Raw genomic sequence first — 19,253 nt, forward strand, 5'->3', positions numbered from 1 at the left:
TGCTTCCTTTTGATTTACTGCCTGTGCTGGCAGGTCTCTGATGGTGTGCCTTCCCAGTTGGGTGCCTCCGATCTTAGTGGTATTTTGTGGTCTTCTCATTTTTCCATGCTAGATTTCTTGGTTGTCTGTCATCTGCCTGTTTTCAACTCAAGCTTCATCCAGTAGAGAAATAAATATGCAGAACTTGAGGCTCCAGTTTTTATAGCAGTATTTCCACTGCCAAATAAAGTGGGGAAAATATTATGTGTTTTAAATATCAGCCTGGAAGTAAATCCTGACATCCTTCAGCAGTCCAGCTAGGAGCCTTGTTCCAGCAGGTGCTCTCCTCCAGGGCACAGCTGAAGATGAGTTCCTCTGGTCCCTGCCTCAGGGACCAAATGGCTCGAGGTGCTCTGGCTGTGCCCCATCACTGGACACAGGTCTATGTGTGTTGGGCAACCATGGGGCCTCTGCAAGCCTCCCCTTGGTCCTGTTCCCTGCCTGTGAAAAGTCTCAGAGCAGCTATTGTTCTACAAAGGCTTTGTGAGCAGGGGCTACTTCTCTGATTTACAAATGCAGTGCAGGCATTAAGATCTGTGTCCGACAAAAACAAAAGAAACATTAATCAAGGCGTTTGGACGGGATGACCTTTGAAGGTCCCTTCCAACCCAAATCATTCTATGATTCTATGAATCTGAACATGCAGGATGTGCGGAGAGAGGAGCACTGGTCTTCAGCCCCAGTTATGTTGATCTCCGTGATTGTGCAGCCTTGGCAAGCCCTGGAAGAGGACAGGATACCTCCTGGCAGGACCCCTCCTGCCCAGGGAGTGCTGCATGGGTGTCATCTGACTTGCAAGGAGCTGTGCTGTTGCCATGGCCAGCCATAGCTTTGGCAGCCTCCAATGTCCCTTCACAGCTCCAGCACTCATGGGGTGATGACGGTGGCTCTGGCTGGGGGAGTTGAACTGGCTCAGGCAGGGAAATGTTCTGTTGCCTCTGGAGATCTGCACCACAGACTGAGCATTGTGAGGAGTCACCAAGGAACTCCCATCATCTTTTCCTGTGTGTTTAATAAATATCATCATGCTTAGTTTTCCAGAGGGAAAGATAAATATCTTCTAGAAAAGCAGACTGTTGTTGGTATGTTGTACTACACGCCTGCGTTATCCTGCCAAGTACAGCCACAGCCAGGTGCTTCCTGAGTGACTGTAAGCCAGCACTCCCTGGCTGGCACCATGGCGGTGTTTCTTGGAGCATGAAATTTATGGATCAAGAGTAACTCCTTATTTTGTGATTTTCTTTATAGGCATGTTTTGTTTTTGCCAGCAGAGATGGATTTGAGAAGGGAAGATTATGGTGTGGGTTAAACTAACTAAAATATATTAGTCAGGACAGGCTATTTCACTTGGGAAATGTGCTGGGCTGTCTGTGCACCGAGGACATCAAGGTCTTGTCCTTGGAGACTCCTGGTGTCTCTGCAGTCGCCAGGACAATCTGGCGTACAGCAATGACCTCGGGGTGCTCCTCAGGGCTGAAGCCTGCTTGCATTACTCCTGTTTTGCTTCTTGTCCCTTTTATTCTTCATAATTAGGTGAGTTCCCATCTTAAGCAACCTTGCAATACGGTTGTGCCATCTCTTTGTAAACACCTCCTCTGTCTGAAGAAATCAACTGCTTCATCTTCCCTAAGCTGATTTGTCAGCTGGAGATTTGGTTTGGAGGGAGAAGTTTTGGTCTTGGTTCTGCATACAAAATGCAGGCAGCAGCCTGTCAGAGGCTACCGGTGTGATGCAGAGGCTGCAGGGTTGCTTTGCATTTGCATACCTGCCTCCTTTCACCTTTTCAGCCTCATTCTCTGCTTCTTAGGGATGACTGGAAGCTGAGAGTTAGTGATGGTCATTAAAACTGGGAGACTCCCCAGTGGTTTGGGTTGTGTTGCAGCTTCTAGCATCCATCCTGTTAATAGATGTGTGGTGGCTTGGCTGGTTGGGTGGCAGTTTGGCAATAGTCCCCTGGATGCTGTGGCAAAAGCTGCTCCATGGGCCAAGGGCAGCCAGTTTCTGTGCAGCTCCAGGCTGGAGCCACCTTCTTGTGCAGCAGAGGAAAGCAAAACAAGAAAGGAGAGGTGGGGCTTCAGGATGTGCCTGGGACCCAAAAATAAACTGTCAGAAAGAGCACACAGAGTATTTGAAAAGGAAAAAAAAAGGTAATTTAATTTGGAAGATTTGAGAATGGATGTGTGCAGCTGTGCTTGTTTGCACAGTTATTTGTTCCCCTGGGTTGGGAAGCAGCCTTTGAACTGCTGCCTGCTGCTGCTGTCCCTGGTGCCTTCTCAGCAGGAGTGCTGGTGTTGGGAGGACCTTCTTCCCAGGCCATGCTAGTTCTGCCGGCCCTCATTGCCTGGGGCATTCGAAAACCCACTGTCATCTGCTAATATTTATTTAAATCTGATGAAGATCAAGTTCCCATGTATGTTTACCACAGACATGTCCCTGTTGTTCACACTGAACTGTTCTCTGCTCTCTCAGAGATGCTATCTTGCCTTTGCCTCCGGCAGTTATACATGAAAACAAGGCATGGCCAGTTTAGAAACATATTCAAGGACTGTTTAGGAAAAGGACATAAATTCAGTGTACAAGGCTGCATGTTTATAGATTAAACTGCTCAAAGGATTTTAACACACGGAACACTTTAAAGTTTCCATGCAGGCCTTATTATCAGAATCAGTGTGGCTTAGTGGCTGTGAGTTGAAGGGTCAGTTCAGTTCTGGCTGAAGCTAGTGGCAGTGAAACAGGACCATGCAAGGTGATGGGAGATCCTTGCCTGAAGCAAACAGTTGAGCTTTTATCTAAGGGTGGGTCTTGCACCTTGCTGTGATTCATAGACCATGACCCCATGAATCCATGGCTCCAGGCATGAGCCACACAACATTACTGATGGAAAGCACATTATTTTTAATACTTTGTTTGAAAATGTGGTGCACAAACAATGCCATTTTAAAGGCAGTGTTTACAACTGATAACATCACAGTATCTCAGAAATGGCAGGTTTTGAAGTGACTGTGCAGGTTTCGAAGTGACTGTGCAGGTTTCTGAGTTTGTGTGCAAGTGCTGATTCAGTTCATGGCTCAGCATCTTCTTGAGCATTATGGACAGACAGATTTTTAGGTACAATGTTGTGAAGGTGCAGACACTTTCCCTGAAGGGCAAGGTGCATGACCAACAGTGCTCTACCCTGGGGATTCCCAGGTGATGGTGGGCTGCGCTGGGATGGGATGAGCTGGGGTGTGTGGCAGCCACTGTGTGTGGGCAGGCAAATCCTGATCAGGGATGCTCCAACCTGAGCTGGTCAGAAAGTGAGCTGATGCCACAAGGAGGTTGTACCAGCTGCCGAGGCACAGCCGTGTCAAGAATAGTGCTGCAGCATTTCAGTTCTGTCTGGTGCAACTCTGCATAATTTTAACATGAAAAATGTAGTCAAATTGAAGAGCGAAGGAGGTGCTAATTGTGTTTGTTCCGATATGCCAGACTGATGGAAAACAGCATAAGGAATATGTATTGTATTATATTACCATGGTGAATTGATTAACAAGTTAATCTTATTCAGTCAGGTGTGTGTAGACTGCAGAAACTATGCAGGTAAAACTGCACACACACTTTTTTGTGGTCTCTTATAAGTTGGAAGTTGTCAGGGGAGGGCAATTGTGCCTTGGCTCCTCTTGGGTAGAGTGTGCTCTGTATTGTCAAGGTGGAAACTTTCTTTGTGGGTTATAAAAAGTGGTTGGCTTCTCTTTTACCCACGATTGCCCTTGTTTTTCTGGGTGTGTTGTGAAGTCTGGACTGTACAGTGAAAGTAATTCTTGACAAAAAACCTGCAGAATCATAGTTCCTATTCTGTAGCAATATTTGCATGTGGCACGAGCTCCATAGACTCTCAGTTTCCTCAGAGAACCCTTCTGAAAGGACAATAAATTCTCTTTCTATAGCCAGAAGAGAGATATCGAGGGTTTTATTGTTCTCTCCCCTGAAAAGCACCATGCTCCACTATGAGCAGAACTGACCTTGGCCTTCAAGCTGTGCGTCATGGCTGGAATCTCTGCCCAACGTCACTGCTGCAGCAGTTGTGTCTGCCCGTGCCGCACTATCTCTTTGCTTTGGGTTTCTGAGGCACTGTAACACTTGCCATACAGTATGCAAACTACAGTCATGCATTCTGGAGCATTCCACGAGGTGCTCAAGGCTTTGTTTTGCCGGGTCTCAGTGTTCCTGGTGACTTTGTGGGGTGGATGCAATCAGCAGGTACTGATAGAGTGAAAAATTCACTGGGAGAAAAGCTTTTGAGCAGCCCATCTCTTGCAAGGTGCTCCCCTACACTTGCATGGAGTGCAGGAGCTGCAAATGGTGCTGGTCCCTGGGACCCCCATGCAGGTGGATGTCTGAGCTCTGCCCAGAAAGCTGCCGTGCCATATGCCCCCAAGATCCCTGTAAGCCATGCTTTTTGGCTCATTGCAATGTTATTACCTATGTGTTTTGTTAACACCCTTGAAAAGTCTCCTAGAAACTGGAAAACAGATCATTGAAGGGTACCATTATCACAGCTCACTCTGAGTTGCTCACATTTTATGGGGTTTTTTCTTACATCAGTTTTTCTTCACTCAAAAAATAAAAAAGAAAAGGTTAATTGGCAACTTCTTAAAATCAAGGGCATCCCTGGGCACATCCTTCCACTCTCTGGACAGCAGCTGCTGGTAGTAAAGGTTCTGGATAGAGCTGGGAATAGTGAGGATGCTGCATAGCTCAGCCTACAACTGAACCACTCCCTGGATGCTGAAGCGCCAGTGTCCTAGTGCAGTGGGATGCTGGGGCTGCCTGATGCTAAGCCTGATGGTGGGAGTGTTATACCTGGAGGAGGCTGTCTCCCAGCCAGGATTAACCTCTGGGGTCACCAGCTCCCTTTGGTTTCCACATGTAAAGGGGCAGCTGGGGCAAGTGTGGCCAAGCACATGTGGGTTTGTGGAAGAGCCTGAGCACCTCTGGGATGCCCAGCCCAGCACCCGTTGTAGGTACAGGCATATAGGTCCACTAGACACGCACGAGCATGAAGGTATATTTGTACTTGCACAACTCATCTCATGCAGAAACAGCTGTTTAAAAAGCTGTTTAAAAAGCCACTCAGACCTTAATGGCTAATCTGTTTTGCAGCTTTAAATAATTAAGCCTCAAAAATACACCAGGGTCTTCTGGGGGTCCTGCTTCTGTCATCATAACAGCTACTCCTGTGAGAGTCACTTTTTCTCATTTCCTGTCTGAAATACATAGTGCAAAGAATAGGGAAAGCACAGCATGGAAGGTCTATGGAAAAAAACATAACCTTTTCAGATTTCTCATTGCATAGAGAGGAGAAAAAAGGTAACAGGTCATTAGAGGAAAGATTTGGTTCTGCTGGGATCTAAAAGATTGCTGGAGAAATACCTAAAGGGCTGGATAAGTACCTAAAGGGGCCAAGAAGAAATCTGGAGAGGGACTTCTTACAAGGGCATGTAGGGACAGGACAAGGGGAAATGGCTTTAAGCTGACAGAGGGGAAATTTAGGTTAGGTATTAAGAAGTTCTTCAGTATGAAGGTGGTGAGGCACTGGCACAGGGCGCCCAGAGAAGCTATGGCTCCTCCATCCCTGGCAGTGTTCAAGGCTGGGCTGGATGGGGCTTGGAGCAACCTTCTCTAGTGGAATGTGTCCCTGCCCGTGGCAGGGGCTGGAACTGGATGAGCTTTAAGATCTCTTCCAGCCCAAACCATTCTATGATTCAAAGTTTTTATATCAGCTCCTAGTTCTTTCATAATAACATCTGCTCTGTGGTAGCCCCTGGGCTGATGCCAAGGCTGTGCTGCACTGGGTGCTCGTGCAGCCATGCTGCAGGGGGAAGCAGGATGCCCAGGGCACTGCTGGGGGCAGGCCAGTGGGATTGCGCCCAGAGGAAATGGAGGGTGAGACATGGAGATGTTAGTTGCATCAGGACTTAGCTATGGCAGCCATGCTGCAGCCAACTGTATCTTCTCCATTTAATCAGTAGTTCAAGAGAAGCCTGGGAAAATTGAGATTTGTCAAGGAAAGACAGTTGAGAAGCATCTACAGATGAGTCACTGATTCTGATTGATGCAGCTAAAAAGATGAGAAATTGCCCAAAATGTTTCTTGCCTCAAGAACAGAGGATAAAATTGCTGTTCCAGTTATTAACCTACAATTTAGGTAGGTAGGTAGGATCTACATAGGTCTCTTGTGAAGAACAGAAGGTGGCAGCAGTCCTGAAAGACACACTTGACAGCAAGATCGGAGGAGAGTGATGAGCCTGGGTCTTTATCTCACCAATAATTGTCCCATTTTGCACTTTACTCTCATGGTGTGAGGGGCTTAGAAATACTTCAGCAAAGAGCTCTGACCTGCGTGAGGGGCAAACTGCACAAGTACTCTGGTAATGGCACTGGTCTTTGGTTGAGATTGAGCATCCCAGCTAGTTGTTCATGTAGCAACAGCAGCAGTCCCTTAAGTCTTGTCTGCACTGGGAAGTATTTTTCAGCCTGTGGTATGATTTAAACCAGCTGAATAGTAGTTCCTCATCTGTTCTTGAGGAAGCACGTTTTCTCATTTAAAACCTCTCTCTCCTCAGTTAAGTTTATGTCTTTTAGGAAGCGGAAGAAAAGGGTATAGATAGTCTGGGCTGAAGAAGCTGCTCTTATTCCCATAATTAATATATCTGAGCAAAAGATGATAACAAGGCAGCTGCTCTTACACAGGTGTATCATTGTCCTTGTCACAGTTCTCCTTAAAAGCTATTTCACTCTCTTAAAGCTATTTCACTCTAATTTGTGTTAAGTCCCAATATCCTCAGGACTGCTGCATATGCGAGTGCGCATTGCAGGATCTCCCTGTGGTTGTGTAGTAGTGAAACAAGATAGGGAAGAGGAGGTGGAGAGGTAGGGGAGGGATCCTGGCAAGCACAGGGTGGAGGTGCTGTGCATTTTAGCTCACCGCGAAGGTGGAAACCCCAGTAGAAAAGCTGGTGGCTAGCACAGAGAAAACACATATTTAAACCTGGACCCTGCAGCTGCTCTTTCAGTGTGTGAGATCTCCCCTTGCTTGTGTCATTTCCTCATGGACTAAGCTGCCTGCAGGGTGTGGAAAGGCACTGGCCACGAAAAGAAGTGCTTCACATCAGGACAGTGTTCCCTTGCCCTGGGGTTTGTGGTGGTGCTTGATCCCTTGCAAGACTTCATGATGTGGGTTCTGGCTGCCATCTCTGCCAGGGCTGTTTTCTGTTTCAGTGGGTTTGGGTTTATTCATACTGTTGGCCCAAATGAGGCTTGGGCTTTTCTGACTATAAAGATTTTTTTCTGAGAAGTCCCAGCTTTGTCACATTCACTTTTAATTTGATTACTAAGAACTCACCTGCAAGCAGTCAAACAACACTAGAAACAAAAAGCAGGTCTAATTTTGACCAACAAGTTGCGGTGACCCATTGACTGTTAGAAGCTAATTGCCTCATCTGGTGTTTTGAGACAAAGGGAGCTTCAGCAAATAACCTAAAATGCTGTTGCTCCCCAGCCTGCCTGGGTGTGTGTTGACTTGTGATTCTAAGCACCTCTCCTGCTGCCATGCTTTCCAGAAAAGCATCTTCTCCATGGATCTGATCAAACAAGTGGGTGGCAATGCGCATCAGGAAGGAGGTGGTGGGACAAGGAGCAGCCAAGAGGGAAGGGTTTAGGCATGCAGATGGGAGCAAGCATGAGGAATACATGTTTGGAGAGGAGGGATGGCAACAGGTAGATCTGAAAGAAGAGGAAATAGGTAGAAAAGAAGAGCTTAAGGGGGTTTGACAGCTTGGGAACATCTGTTTAAATTAAGAATCAAATGGATAAATTAATCTCTAGTGAAGTGGTAACACTGACCTTAATGAAATGGGTTCATGTAGCTTAATGAGCATTGAGAGTCCTTTTTTGATGTACTGGCATCACTGTTGCAGTCAAAATTACATAATCACTACAACAGCCAGTCCTAATTGTCTTCTCTTTCTAGGCTCTGCTGTCACTGTGTCTGTACTTTGTCACATATTGTACATAGGGGCACCCCAGCATGGTTTTCTGCATGGTCAAAGTGAGGTTTGGCTTAGCTGTTGATTGTCCCCTTTCTGATCACTGCTTGGCTTTGTCCCATCCCTGAAACATTGGGGTTTACCATAGTTTTACCATATAATTCTCACAAGCACCATCCACTCTGCTTACCCTTGGCTTGTCCTGACCCCATTTGCTGACCCTTTCTTTTGTTTTCTTTCTATTTTATGCTGCAGGTTGGAGACTGGCCATGAACATGTCTTGCCCATTGACTATTACTTTCCACCTCAGAAGACTTGCCTGATCTGTGGGGATGAAGCATCTGGGTGCCATTATGGAGCCCTCACTTGTGGTAGCTGCAAAGTCTTCTTCAAACGGGCGGCTGAAGGTAATGCAGACGGAGGAGGGAAAATCACTTCCACTTCCAGCTGTTGTCTTTCTCTACCTCAGTAGCTGGAGAGTCAGATGCTGCTAATAATGAGTTCTTGTTATCAGCAGCCAGGTTATTAACATTTAGATGCTGGAGGCATTTGCAGTATCACGATACGTTCTCCTCTGGTTGAAAGAAGTTCAGCAGCCTTGCCTTGAACAGCCTGCCAGGTCAAAAGGACTGAGGCAAGAGTGGTGGAAACAAAGTGCAGAGGCTTTCTAAGGTCCCTTAAACTAGTAAAGGAGAAAATTCAGGGATAAATTCCTTTGTCCTGTGTTTGTCTTTCCCATTACAGGCTGCCTTCAAAAAGTGTGCAAGCCAGTTTGCCAAAACACAGTCCTTTTCAATGCCCGGTTATCTTTGTGAGACCCTGGAGCAGTCAGTTCCTACTTCTCTTCATATGCAAGTGTGCGCTAAGTTCCCATCAGCCCTCCTACTATCTGAGGCCCACAACTCCAAATTTAGGGGATGCTTTTCCTCTCTTGTATCCCTTTTAGAGAGTCAGTTCTCTTGATACTCACAAAATAGCAGAACCGTCTGCCCATTAAGAGCAGTGCTTTGTCCTTGGCGTCCGTGATGCTTCTCCCTGCCTCTTAAGAAAGCAACTTTTCCCTGTCCAGTTCTCTAGTGCCAGGCTCTCCAGAGATATGTGTGAACCCACATGTTCCCTCTCAACAGCAAGATCTTTGCGTTGTCTTTCCTTGGTAATTACATCTAGAAGTATCTAGCCCAACTATTTCCTTGTGCTGTGGGTCAGCAGTACCTGGTTTCTAAGTGCAGTTAACAGTTATGATTCCCTGGCAACAGAGAGAGAGTCTCTGTTGTGGGAGCCTAACTGTCCAGAAATGTAATGTGCCATCTGACTTGTTTCCTAATGAACCAATACAAATCATCATTCTTCCTTGGTGCTAACATAAATTGTTCAGCACACCACATGCACACAGCATTGGCAGTTGTTGGTAGAGGTGCTGGCATGCCTGGGAGAGGAGGGAGCGCAGCTCCCGGCTGGTGACCAGCAATGGGGGTGGGAGGCTTCTGTCTCTGGTTCATCTCCCTGTGACATTCCCCTCCTGTGCTTAATGTCATCCTTGTGTCAAGTGGAGTTCCCACACTGATGGGTGCTCCCCTGGTAGTGTCAGAACACTGCATCTCAGGTAATTCTAGCATTATCCTGTGCGTTTTCAGAGTCTCTTTTCCCTCCTTCATCATGCATGCCAGAAGTGAACTTGTCAGCACTAGTTCAGGAAAGAATCAGGGCTGTGCCGTAGAGTACAACAGCATCCTGTTACCATAATGGGACTGTCAAATCATAGATAATAAGTTTGGCATGTTTTTCCCAAGTAAATAATTTACAGATATGTCTCTTTGCTATACACCAATTCTGTGTAAGGCCAAATGAACTGGCTTGCACAGCCAGAGTAAATAACAGATGCTTGTTTGAGTCAGGCAGTTATTGTTGATTTATAGTAAGTGGAGTCTTGGCTCTCTGTCAGAAAAACTGCTGATGAAATGCCCTGTGTCAGTTGGTGAGTCCCAGCGTGCTGCTCTTTCTTCTCCAACCCCGGAGTAGGCTCTGGCTGGTGTGGGGTGAAGGCTGATACTTCATAGAATCATAGGATGATTTGGGTTAGAAAGGACCTTATGATCATACAGTTCCAACCCCCCTGCCATGAGGAGGGATACTGCACACTAGACCATGTTGCCCAAGGCTCTGTCAAACCTGGCCATAAATACTGCCAGGGATGGAGCATTTACCAGTTCTTTGGGCACCAGCTCTGTGTCAGTGCCTCACCACCCTCACAGCAATAAGAACTACTTCTTTATATCTAACCTGAGCTTCCCCTGATTAAGTTTAAATGCATTACCTTTTACCTATTACCTGTAGTGCATTAAATGCACTACAGTCCCTAATGAAGAGTCTCTCTCTGGCATCCTTGAGATACTGGAAGGCTGCTATAATGTTGCTGCACAGCTTCTCTTTTCCAGGCTGAATGGCCCCAGCTTTCTCAGCATATCTTCATACAGGAGGTGCTCAAGCCCCCTGGTAGTCCTATGGTCCTCTTCTGGACATGCTCCAACAGTTCCATGTCCTTTTTATGTTGAGGACACCAATACTCACACAAAGTGAGGCCTCATGAGAGCAGAGTAGAGGGGCAGGATCACTTCCTTTAACCCCCTGGTCACGCTTCTTCTGAGGCAGCCCAGGATACAGTTGGTTTCTGGGCTCAAGTGCACACTAAAGTCAGGTCATGTTAATTTTCTCATTGACCAACACCTCCAAGTCCTTCTCTGCAGGGCTGCTCTGAATCACTTCTCTGCCCAACCTGTAGCTGTGCCTGGGATTGCTCTGACCCAGGTGTAGGACCTTGCACTTACTTTGTTGAACTTCATGAGGCTGGCATTAGCCTATCTCTCAAGCGTGTCAAGGTCTCTCTGGATGGCATTCCTTCCCTCCAGCAGATCAACCACACAGCATTTCAGTGTGTTCTGATGTTTTAAAGTCCGTAAAATTAATTTCTGAATCCCTTATAGTTTGTCTTTGGACACTTCTTAGTAAATCAGAAAGCTTTCTGAAAGTGAGAAGAGAAACCTTTTCTCCTGCCTCTATTATCTTCCTATTGCTGGTGCAAGACAGCAGCTTCTGATGGGTAGAAGCAATGGAGTAGGAATGGAAGAGCAGCACAAACAATCACCTTGAGGAGAATGGAGAATAGCTAAACACATAGCGTTTCTTTTATCGTATTCTTCACCTACTATAATATTGAACTTATTTGGTAGTAATTTAGGGGGTATTTAAGAAGGTTTTATAGATATTCAATACCTTCTAAGGGATTAGAAAGGGAAAAGATTTTTTTAAAAGTGAAAGTTATGACGTTGATTTCTCTTCCCTTTTGGAACATGCTGAGGGATTTGTATGGTTTCCAGCAGAGCAAATCACTCCTGCTTTGATCAAATGTTTGACAGATTTGAGGATTTTTGCAGGTTCAGATCCAACCGGTTCTTCCAGAAAGATGCTGGAAGAGTTAGCAGAAAAGACATGAGGATTTTCTTGATCTCCCTCTGTCAGCTCTCTTGACTTCTCTCAAGATGTCCAGGTTATGTGTAGGGCAGCGCTAAAATGCACCCTGCAGATTCTTCGGCTTTGATAAGGAATTCCTCCCTTGTGAGGTGGGCAGCCTCGGTTTTGTTGTCAAACCTGGTATTTGCCTCTCCCTTGCTCTCACCCCATTCTGGTGTCCAAGTGCTGAGGGATACAGAGGGTTGGGGCTGCTGAAAGGGAGGAGGACTACTTCTGATTCCTCTTTCTCCCACAATAACAAAGGTTTGGTAAGCAAAAAGTGCATCCATCTCACCACAGACTTTGCACACAGGGCAGCACTTTGCATGGTTAGGATGGCTCAGATGAGTTACAGACATTAGGGTCTGGTTCTCGTGATACCACACTTGTCCCTGAAACTAGATAATCCATCAAGAGCAACATACTTCCAAATTTGATGTCAGTTCAGGTGTTGCTGTTGTCCCATCCCATGCAGGAAGGGAGTAATTTCTAAGTCGCCTGCATCCATCCCTCAAAAATCGTAGCCCTTCTTCATCCCTCCAGGGTTGCGTGAGGTCTGATAGCAACCTTGGCCAGTTGAGAGCTGCTTCTCCGCAGTGTTCTTGGCAGCACAGAGCTGGGATGTCTCAGATGGGATTGACTTTATATAGCAGAGAGCTAAATGCAAAAAAACCCAACACAGTATTTGGCAAATTTCCTGGAGGGCTAACAGCCAGACTGCTGTGCAGTCTGTTCTGGTTCCCTTTCAGTCACTCTCCATATGGATTATTGTTCTACACCCTGACCTGCTGAAGATCAGCCTTGCACCAGGGGAATGTCTCTGGCTAACTCATGTTTCTTGTCAGTTTTCACGATGACAAGTTAAAGTGAAGTGTTTTCCAAGACCAACACCATGTTTTGAGTTGCTTTTTCTCTTTCTTGTGGCAGATCTGTCAGTATGCAGAAGTGTCAGATCTGCAAAAGATTTGCTGGTGCTGTGGCACTGACATGCTCCTGCTTCAGGGCAGGCTTCTCACCACCCTGTGGGTATTATTTGCCTTAAAAATCGGTGGGAAGAGCAGAAAGTGGAACAAGCAAACCCATGACAATTCAGGCCCTCCCAGCACAGTCTGCTGCCTGCTCTGTGTCTGGGGCTGGATGTTTTCCTTTTGCTCTCTTTAGACCTCTGGTAAATGCAGGTGACTATTAGGAAAACAACTTTGCAAAGATAGTTTATTAAATGACAGTTTAATGTTGATTCCTGAGAGCTGCATAGGTGTGCTCTCTGTGATTAATTCTTATTGTTGCATCACATAGGAACTTCAGAGTGGCCACTCCCCTAAAGCCCCAGGCTCAGCTCTGGCCACAGCCCAGCTGGTGACAGTGATAGGGACCAGAGGTCTTACCGAAGAGCGTTAGGGACCCTGTGGTTACCTGAGATCCTGAGAGATTCACATTCTCAGGAAGGTTGGTCTTACCCTTCAACAGTTAGATCTGGTTTATGACCTGAAGTATGAGGATATGTGTCTCTTCCAAATGGCATTTAATGGGTTTTCACATTTGCAATCTTAAATCCTACTCCAGATGTTTGCACAGATTACTTTGTTTTCTGGAGGAGAAAGCTACTCGAGGCACAATGCCTCATGTGGCAACAGGCTTTTAGTTAAGTAACTTCTGGACTGAATCACTGATCTTTCCTCATAAATCTCTGTTCTTAGTTGAGACTGGAGAACTGCTTATCGCCTCTGCTCCTGATGTTTGTTGAAGCTGTAGTGGGTGAGGAGGAGGACTTGGTAATGGCAGAAGCATCCTCCTGCCTGGGGGAGCCCAAGGTGTCAGGGTTGTCCCAGTGAGGAGGCACTGGTACACCAGTGTACCTGTGGTGTGCAGTGGAAGGGAGACTGCAGCAAGCCTGCAAGATCCACTGTTGCGCAGACTGATCTTCTAGGGCTCTGTTCTGGTCTAGCATGGGAGAGGGGTGCTAAGTACCTTTGTAACTCCTCACCTACATGCGTGTCAAACAGCATCTGGGTAGGCAGGGAAGGACAAGGGTCTTCTCTGGGCACACATCTGCAGTGTCATCAACTGGGTAGTTATATAAAGACTCACACCTTGCCAGCACCCTCATTGTAAGTACAATCTGAGTGACTGGCTTTGCCAAGAGCAGAACTGCTTTGTGAAATAGGAGAGTATGTTTGAAGTTTAGACCTGTACTACAGGTTTGCAAAGCTAGAGCCTCTGCTTTGGAGTGCTATGAGAAAGCATCTCTGTTGTTTGCAGGGAAGAAAAGGAGGAAAAAAAATCATTCCAGTGTTAATGAAAGAAAAACCAGTGCATTTATCTTTAAATGTAGAACAGCTGATTGCAAAATGTCCTGGCTTGTTCTTAAATGAAGAGAGTAAATTATCCTGAAATTAAAATCAAGTCTGTGTATAAGAAGTTATTTAAGACAGATGGAACCCCTCTGTGTCCCAGCAACCCTCCTTTGTTCTCTGGGCTGTTGCAGCCAATAGCGCTGTCTTCTCTGCCTGTTCCTGCTGTGTTCAGGTCTACAGGGATGTGCATGGCTGTGCAAGTGGTGCATGTTCCCAGCCTGGAGAGAAGGGACAGCATACACTGGTGTGGATGGAGGCTGTCTCTGGGATAACCATCAGAGATGCTGTCAGTCTGTATCTGTGCTATCAGATGACTGATGTCAGCTCATACCGGGGGTGATGAGTGTCCGGCTTTCACGGCTCTCTGTGGTCGATGGGATGAGCACAGGCAGTTCAGGACTGCTTGGCTTTGCTGTAGCAGTGACATGGTGTGGTCCCTCTCCCAGACCATGGGTTTATTTCACGAGCCATATCCACAGCTGGGGACAGCAGTGATGAGGGGCCAGGTTTCGCTACATCCCTAGGGATTAGAACAAGATGATCAAATAGCTTATTCTCCTGCTAGGCAGAAGCAGATTCATGAATAGCCACTGCATGAAGGTTTCCCTTTTTGTTAATGGCTAACAGCTTAAAATAAACTGTACTAGGCTCTGCATATACAGGTAACAGAAAATTGGTTTCTGCACCAAAGGGTTTATTTTGTGAAGCAGCAGCCAGGCCCTTGCCATTTCAGCAAAGTCACTGTGCTATGACTGTGGGGTGAGTTGTTGACTGTGACTTAAAAACTTGCACTCAGCTGAGCCCAGCGGCAGGGAAGTGAAGTTGTCATAGACACTCTTCTAGGGTGCTTATTTTGTGCACAGTGATCCAGAAGGGCCGCAGGCACCAGGCACACTGCCGGGTCTTGTGGGTGGGGGATCATTCACTCTCATGTCCCTTCCAGTGCCAAAGGTGGTGGATGCTGCTGAAGACCTGATGGGAACAACGTGGCTGCCTCATTGAGCAAGGCTGGCACCTGGGTCTTAAATCTCCTCCCCTCCCATGGGTACCTGTGGGTGCCTGGGAGGACAAAGTGGGGTGGGGACGAGCTCATGTCGGTAGGCTGCCCAGAGCTTGGGGGAAAAAAGGGGATGGGGCTGGTGGATGTTCCTTCTCTTGGGAGGGGAATTAGATAGAGCTGTGCCTGACCCTGTGTCGGAGCAATCCCAGGCACAGCTACAGGCTGGGCAAAAAGGAAATTCAGAGCAGCCCTGCAGAGAAGGACTTGGGGGTGTTGGTCAATGAGAAAATGAACATGAGTTGGCTTCAGTGTGCACTCACAGCCCAGAAAGCAGCCGTATCCTGGGCTGCATCAAAAGGAGCGTGACCAGCAGGTCAAAGGAGGTGATCCTCCCCCTCTACTCTGCTCTTGTGAGACCTCACCTGGAGCATTGTGTGCAGTTCTGCTGTCCTCAACATAAAAAGGACATGGAACTGTTGGAACAAGTCCAGAGGAGGCCACGAGGATGATCAGGGACTGGAGCAGCTCCTGTATGGAGACAGGCTGAGAAAGTTGGGGCTGTTCAGCCTGGAGAAGAGAAGGCTGCGTGGAGACCTCACAGCAGCCTTCCAGTATCTGAAGGGGCCCTACAGGGATGCTGGGGAGGGACTATTCATTAGGGACTGTAGTGACAGGACAAGGGGTAATGGGTTGAAACTTAAAACAGCAGAGGTTTAGACTGGATATAAGTAGGAAATTCTTTCCTGTTAGGGTGGTGAGGTACTGGAATGGGTTGCCCAGAGAGGTTGTGAATGCTCCAACCCTGGCAGTGTTCAAGGCCAGGTTGGATGAAGCCTTGAGTGATATGGTTTAGTGTGAGGGGGGTTGGAACTGGATGATCTTGGGGTCCCTTCCAACCTGAACTATTTCATGATTCTATGACTCAGGCAGAGACAGTGCTGCCTTCCCTTACTAAAGCCATTAATGAGTGAGGTTTGACCTTTTAAGAGATTTGAGCTATTATTGGTGCAAGACTGCTGTAATTCAGGGAGGTGAGATAGGGATAGGAGCAGGAGCTGCAAGATGAAGGTAGAGCAGGTGGGTTGTGCAGATGCTCCCCAGGCAGCACTGCTTATAACAGTCTGATGGCCTTGGCCAGATACTGCATTGCTCCCTGTGGGCTGAGCCTTTTTGGTACTCTCAACCCCAGCCATTCTATACTCGTGGTGGTTTTGATAGGGTTTAGAGTATCCCAGTGTTAGAAGCTGTTCACAAGGCTGGAATCCTACAATGCAGCTGGGGAGGAAGGAGAGCAAAATCACCTTACAGCTCCTCATGCCTATGCCTGTGAAAGGCGGATGTCCATTCTTGTTTGATAAATACGCATAAAGAGGTTGAGTGGAGAGAGTGTGGCCTCAGCACTTGTTTCCTGCAGCATAAAAATAACTTCAAGTAACCCAGTTTCAGCTGAAGTTGTTTATTAGTCATCCTCCTCAATGAACTGTTGAAAGGAAGAATGGTGCTTGTGTTCTCTGGGGTTTGGTGTCATCACTGCTTCTGAGGCTTCTCTAAGTGTCCTTAACACTGGTAATGAGGAAGGGTAGGGGGATAAGAAGAGGTGCTGATGAGAATGGTGTTAAAAGGATTTAGCAAGGTATCACGTGCTGCAGGTAATGAACTCTTATGTCTGCAGTCTGAACAGCTAAGGCCTTGGAGGTGGTGTAATGATCAGCTTTTAATGGGGATGATTCTGAGAATTGCAAAAGTATGATATTTTTGCAGCCCTTTGGTGTAGTCCTGTGCGCACACAGTGTGCGAAGGGCTTCATGACACACTGAGCTTCATACCGGCTTCCCTGCGACCCAATGGTGAGAGGCTGCAGGAGGGCGTCTGGTGGTGCTGGTGAAGGAGTGGTGGGACCTTCTCTGGGCTCTTTCTTTCCACCAGTGCAGGAAACCTCACTGCTCAGAAGGCCCATGGGGAAGCAACAGACAGTGCCAGTGAGGTCTGTGGTGCTGGGTTGCTAAAAACTTGCCACTTTTTCTGATTCCAGTATCTTCAGTAGGTGCAATTGTATGTGGGAGGTGGGGAGTTGTTAAATCGGTGCACCAAAATAGGTGCACCTCTTGTCAACAAAGCTGTCACATCAAGTGGTTAGATTCAACCTTATCTTCTTAATCGATCTCTAATGACTCTGAAAAGTTACTCCTATGAGAATACAGAAAGCAAACTCTTGCAGGATGATGAATAAGGGTTAAGCTGGATATAGAATGATTTCCAATCACTTCGCAGGCATCCACAGAGTGTGAGGTGCACAGCTCTGTTAATTACTGAGGTTGGTTTAGTTTGGAGTGGTGTGAAGACCAAATCAAATACTGAATGAACCAAATGTCAAATAAATTCTCATCCAGTTTAGACTTGACAAGAAAACCAATGAAAAATGAGTCAGGAAGGAAAATTCATTCCTGGCACATCTAGCAAATAAGGCAGAAAAAAACCCCAAAACAACCCAAGCAGAAATACGGAACTCTAAGGTCTACTCTCTAAACAAGAGGAAAGGTGAATCTGAGAAACCTGTTAGTCTGACAATAGGTGACATATGCATTTTCTGCAAGCCCCCTCAACCTGCTGCAATGCAAGGTCTCCTTTACAGTGAATGGCTGGTCTCACTTTCTTCCCAGACAGGGACCATGGTGACTTGGTGACAGGCTGGCATCAGACACACAGTGGCAGAGCTTGTGCAGCAGCAGTTTATCAATCAGTTTCCCAACCCCAGTGTCTGTAAACTGCAGACAACAGACCTGGTTAGTACTAATGGGTGGTACTGCAAATAATTCAGTCTCCAAAAGCACAGTAAAGAGTTATGGTTGTAAAGAGAAGGCTACTCTCTGGGGTCTGCATTCAACAAACTGTAAGTGCCAGCTGGAGGGTCAAACTGTGTTTTGAAAATGTTCTAGGAGAAAACCAGATCTTTACAGCAAAAAGCCAAGCAATAGATATATGTCAGTTAGCAAACGAGAACTGAACTTCCCGTATTTCATTTTTAACTGCTGTTTATTGACTACCTCTGCTGTGCTGCACAGAGCAGGGTGATTTTCCTCCTTGGAGATCATGGTCTAGAAGCCTGTGAGGTGTGTGGGCAGAGGGGACATGCACCTGGCAGCAGGAGGGCAGGTAGGGACGGGCGCTGAAGTGTGGTGGAACAGTAGTGACTGTATTTCGGGCAGCCAGTTCTCGTACAAAGCGTGTGTGGCCATGAACACTCCTGTAGCAGCAGGGCAGACCTGGGATGTTTTCCCAAGAAGATGCCAACTTCTGACATAAATACTCTACCTGTGGAGGAGGGGGTTTAAACTGGGAAACCAGCACTGATATGGCTCTTCCCTTCCCTTTCCCCTTCCTGTTCACCTTCCCCACTCTCCTCCAGTGGTGCTGAGTTCATTTACCTCTCTAAACTTGCTCTGCTCAGTATCGACCACCCATCAGCTGTTTCCTCTGGTGTCTGTAGGTAAACAGAAATACCTTTGTGCCAGCCGGAATGACTGCACCATCGACAAGCTCAGGAGGAAAAACTGCCCATCCTGCCGCCTGCGGAAGTGCTATGAAGCTGGGATGACTCTTGGAGGTAATGCTTGAGTAACGTCCCCTGGGTCCTTGCAGTGGGAGATACCCTGAAGATAGAGTGTACTTGGCATACTAAATAGGCAGTAGATGGCTGGAAAGCTGAGGCTGGTTTGCAGGTTTCTAATAGTGGAATGTGAATTTCATTAAATGTTTCTTTGTGTCAGAAAACATTCTTTTCCTGAATTTGAATATGTGTTAATCTGAAAAAATGTAAACAGCCAGATAAGCTGGGTTCTCACTCACACTAAAGCCTTTTTGAACAGAGAACTCCTGAGTTAAAATGATTTTTCCCAGGCGGAAAGAGACATTTTTCTTCATAAAATTATTTCATAAAATTCTTTATAAAATTACTGTCCTGGTATTTTTCTTTGCTGAACAGAAGTTGCTTCTGTATCACTGGTAAAGATACTTGTTACAGTCTGTTCCAAAACCCAGAGCTCTACCAAAACCTGACACTGCCTGTATCCAAATCCCAGTGCTTTGCTCAAAATCTGGAAGCTACAATGTAGATCACTGGGTGGCTCATCTTTGAGTTCATTTGATGTGAGAGTGAGGAAGACAATTAAAATACGGGGCTGATGACCCTTACCCATGATGGAGAGGCCCATGACAGTGAAGTGGAGGGGGAGTCACGGGTGATGCAGAAAGGAAAGCTGCTGGCAGTGTCAGGCACAATGCAGAGTGAGGCAGGGAGAGCCCTGGCTAGTCAGATGGGCCAGAGTT

The 19,253-nt window shown here is 46.7% G+C and overlaps 1 protein-coding gene across 2 annotated transcripts in view; it reads left to right on the forward strand.

The window, feature by feature from the left end:
- The window catches only part of AR (androgen receptor), a 50,147-nt gene that overhangs the window by 15,132 nt on the left and 15,762 nt on the right, over positions 1 to 19,253 (forward strand). For both annotated transcript variants that reach the window (XM_031045555.2, XM_034063916.1), the window contains 2 exons: positions 8,322 to 8,473; positions 18,415 to 18,531. In XM_031045555.2, coding sequence (XP_030901415.2) covers positions 8,322 to 8,473; positions 18,415 to 18,531 — 269 coding nt within the window. The remainder of the gene's footprint in view (positions 1 to 8,321; positions 8,474 to 18,414; positions 18,532 to 19,253) is intronic.

Source organism: Melopsittacus undulatus, chromosome 6, assembly GCF_012275295.1.
Source record: "Melopsittacus undulatus isolate bMelUnd1 chromosome 6, bMelUnd1.mat.Z, whole genome shotgun sequence".
Taxonomy (NCBI): Eukaryota; Metazoa; Chordata; class Aves; order Psittaciformes; family Psittaculidae; genus Melopsittacus; species Melopsittacus undulatus.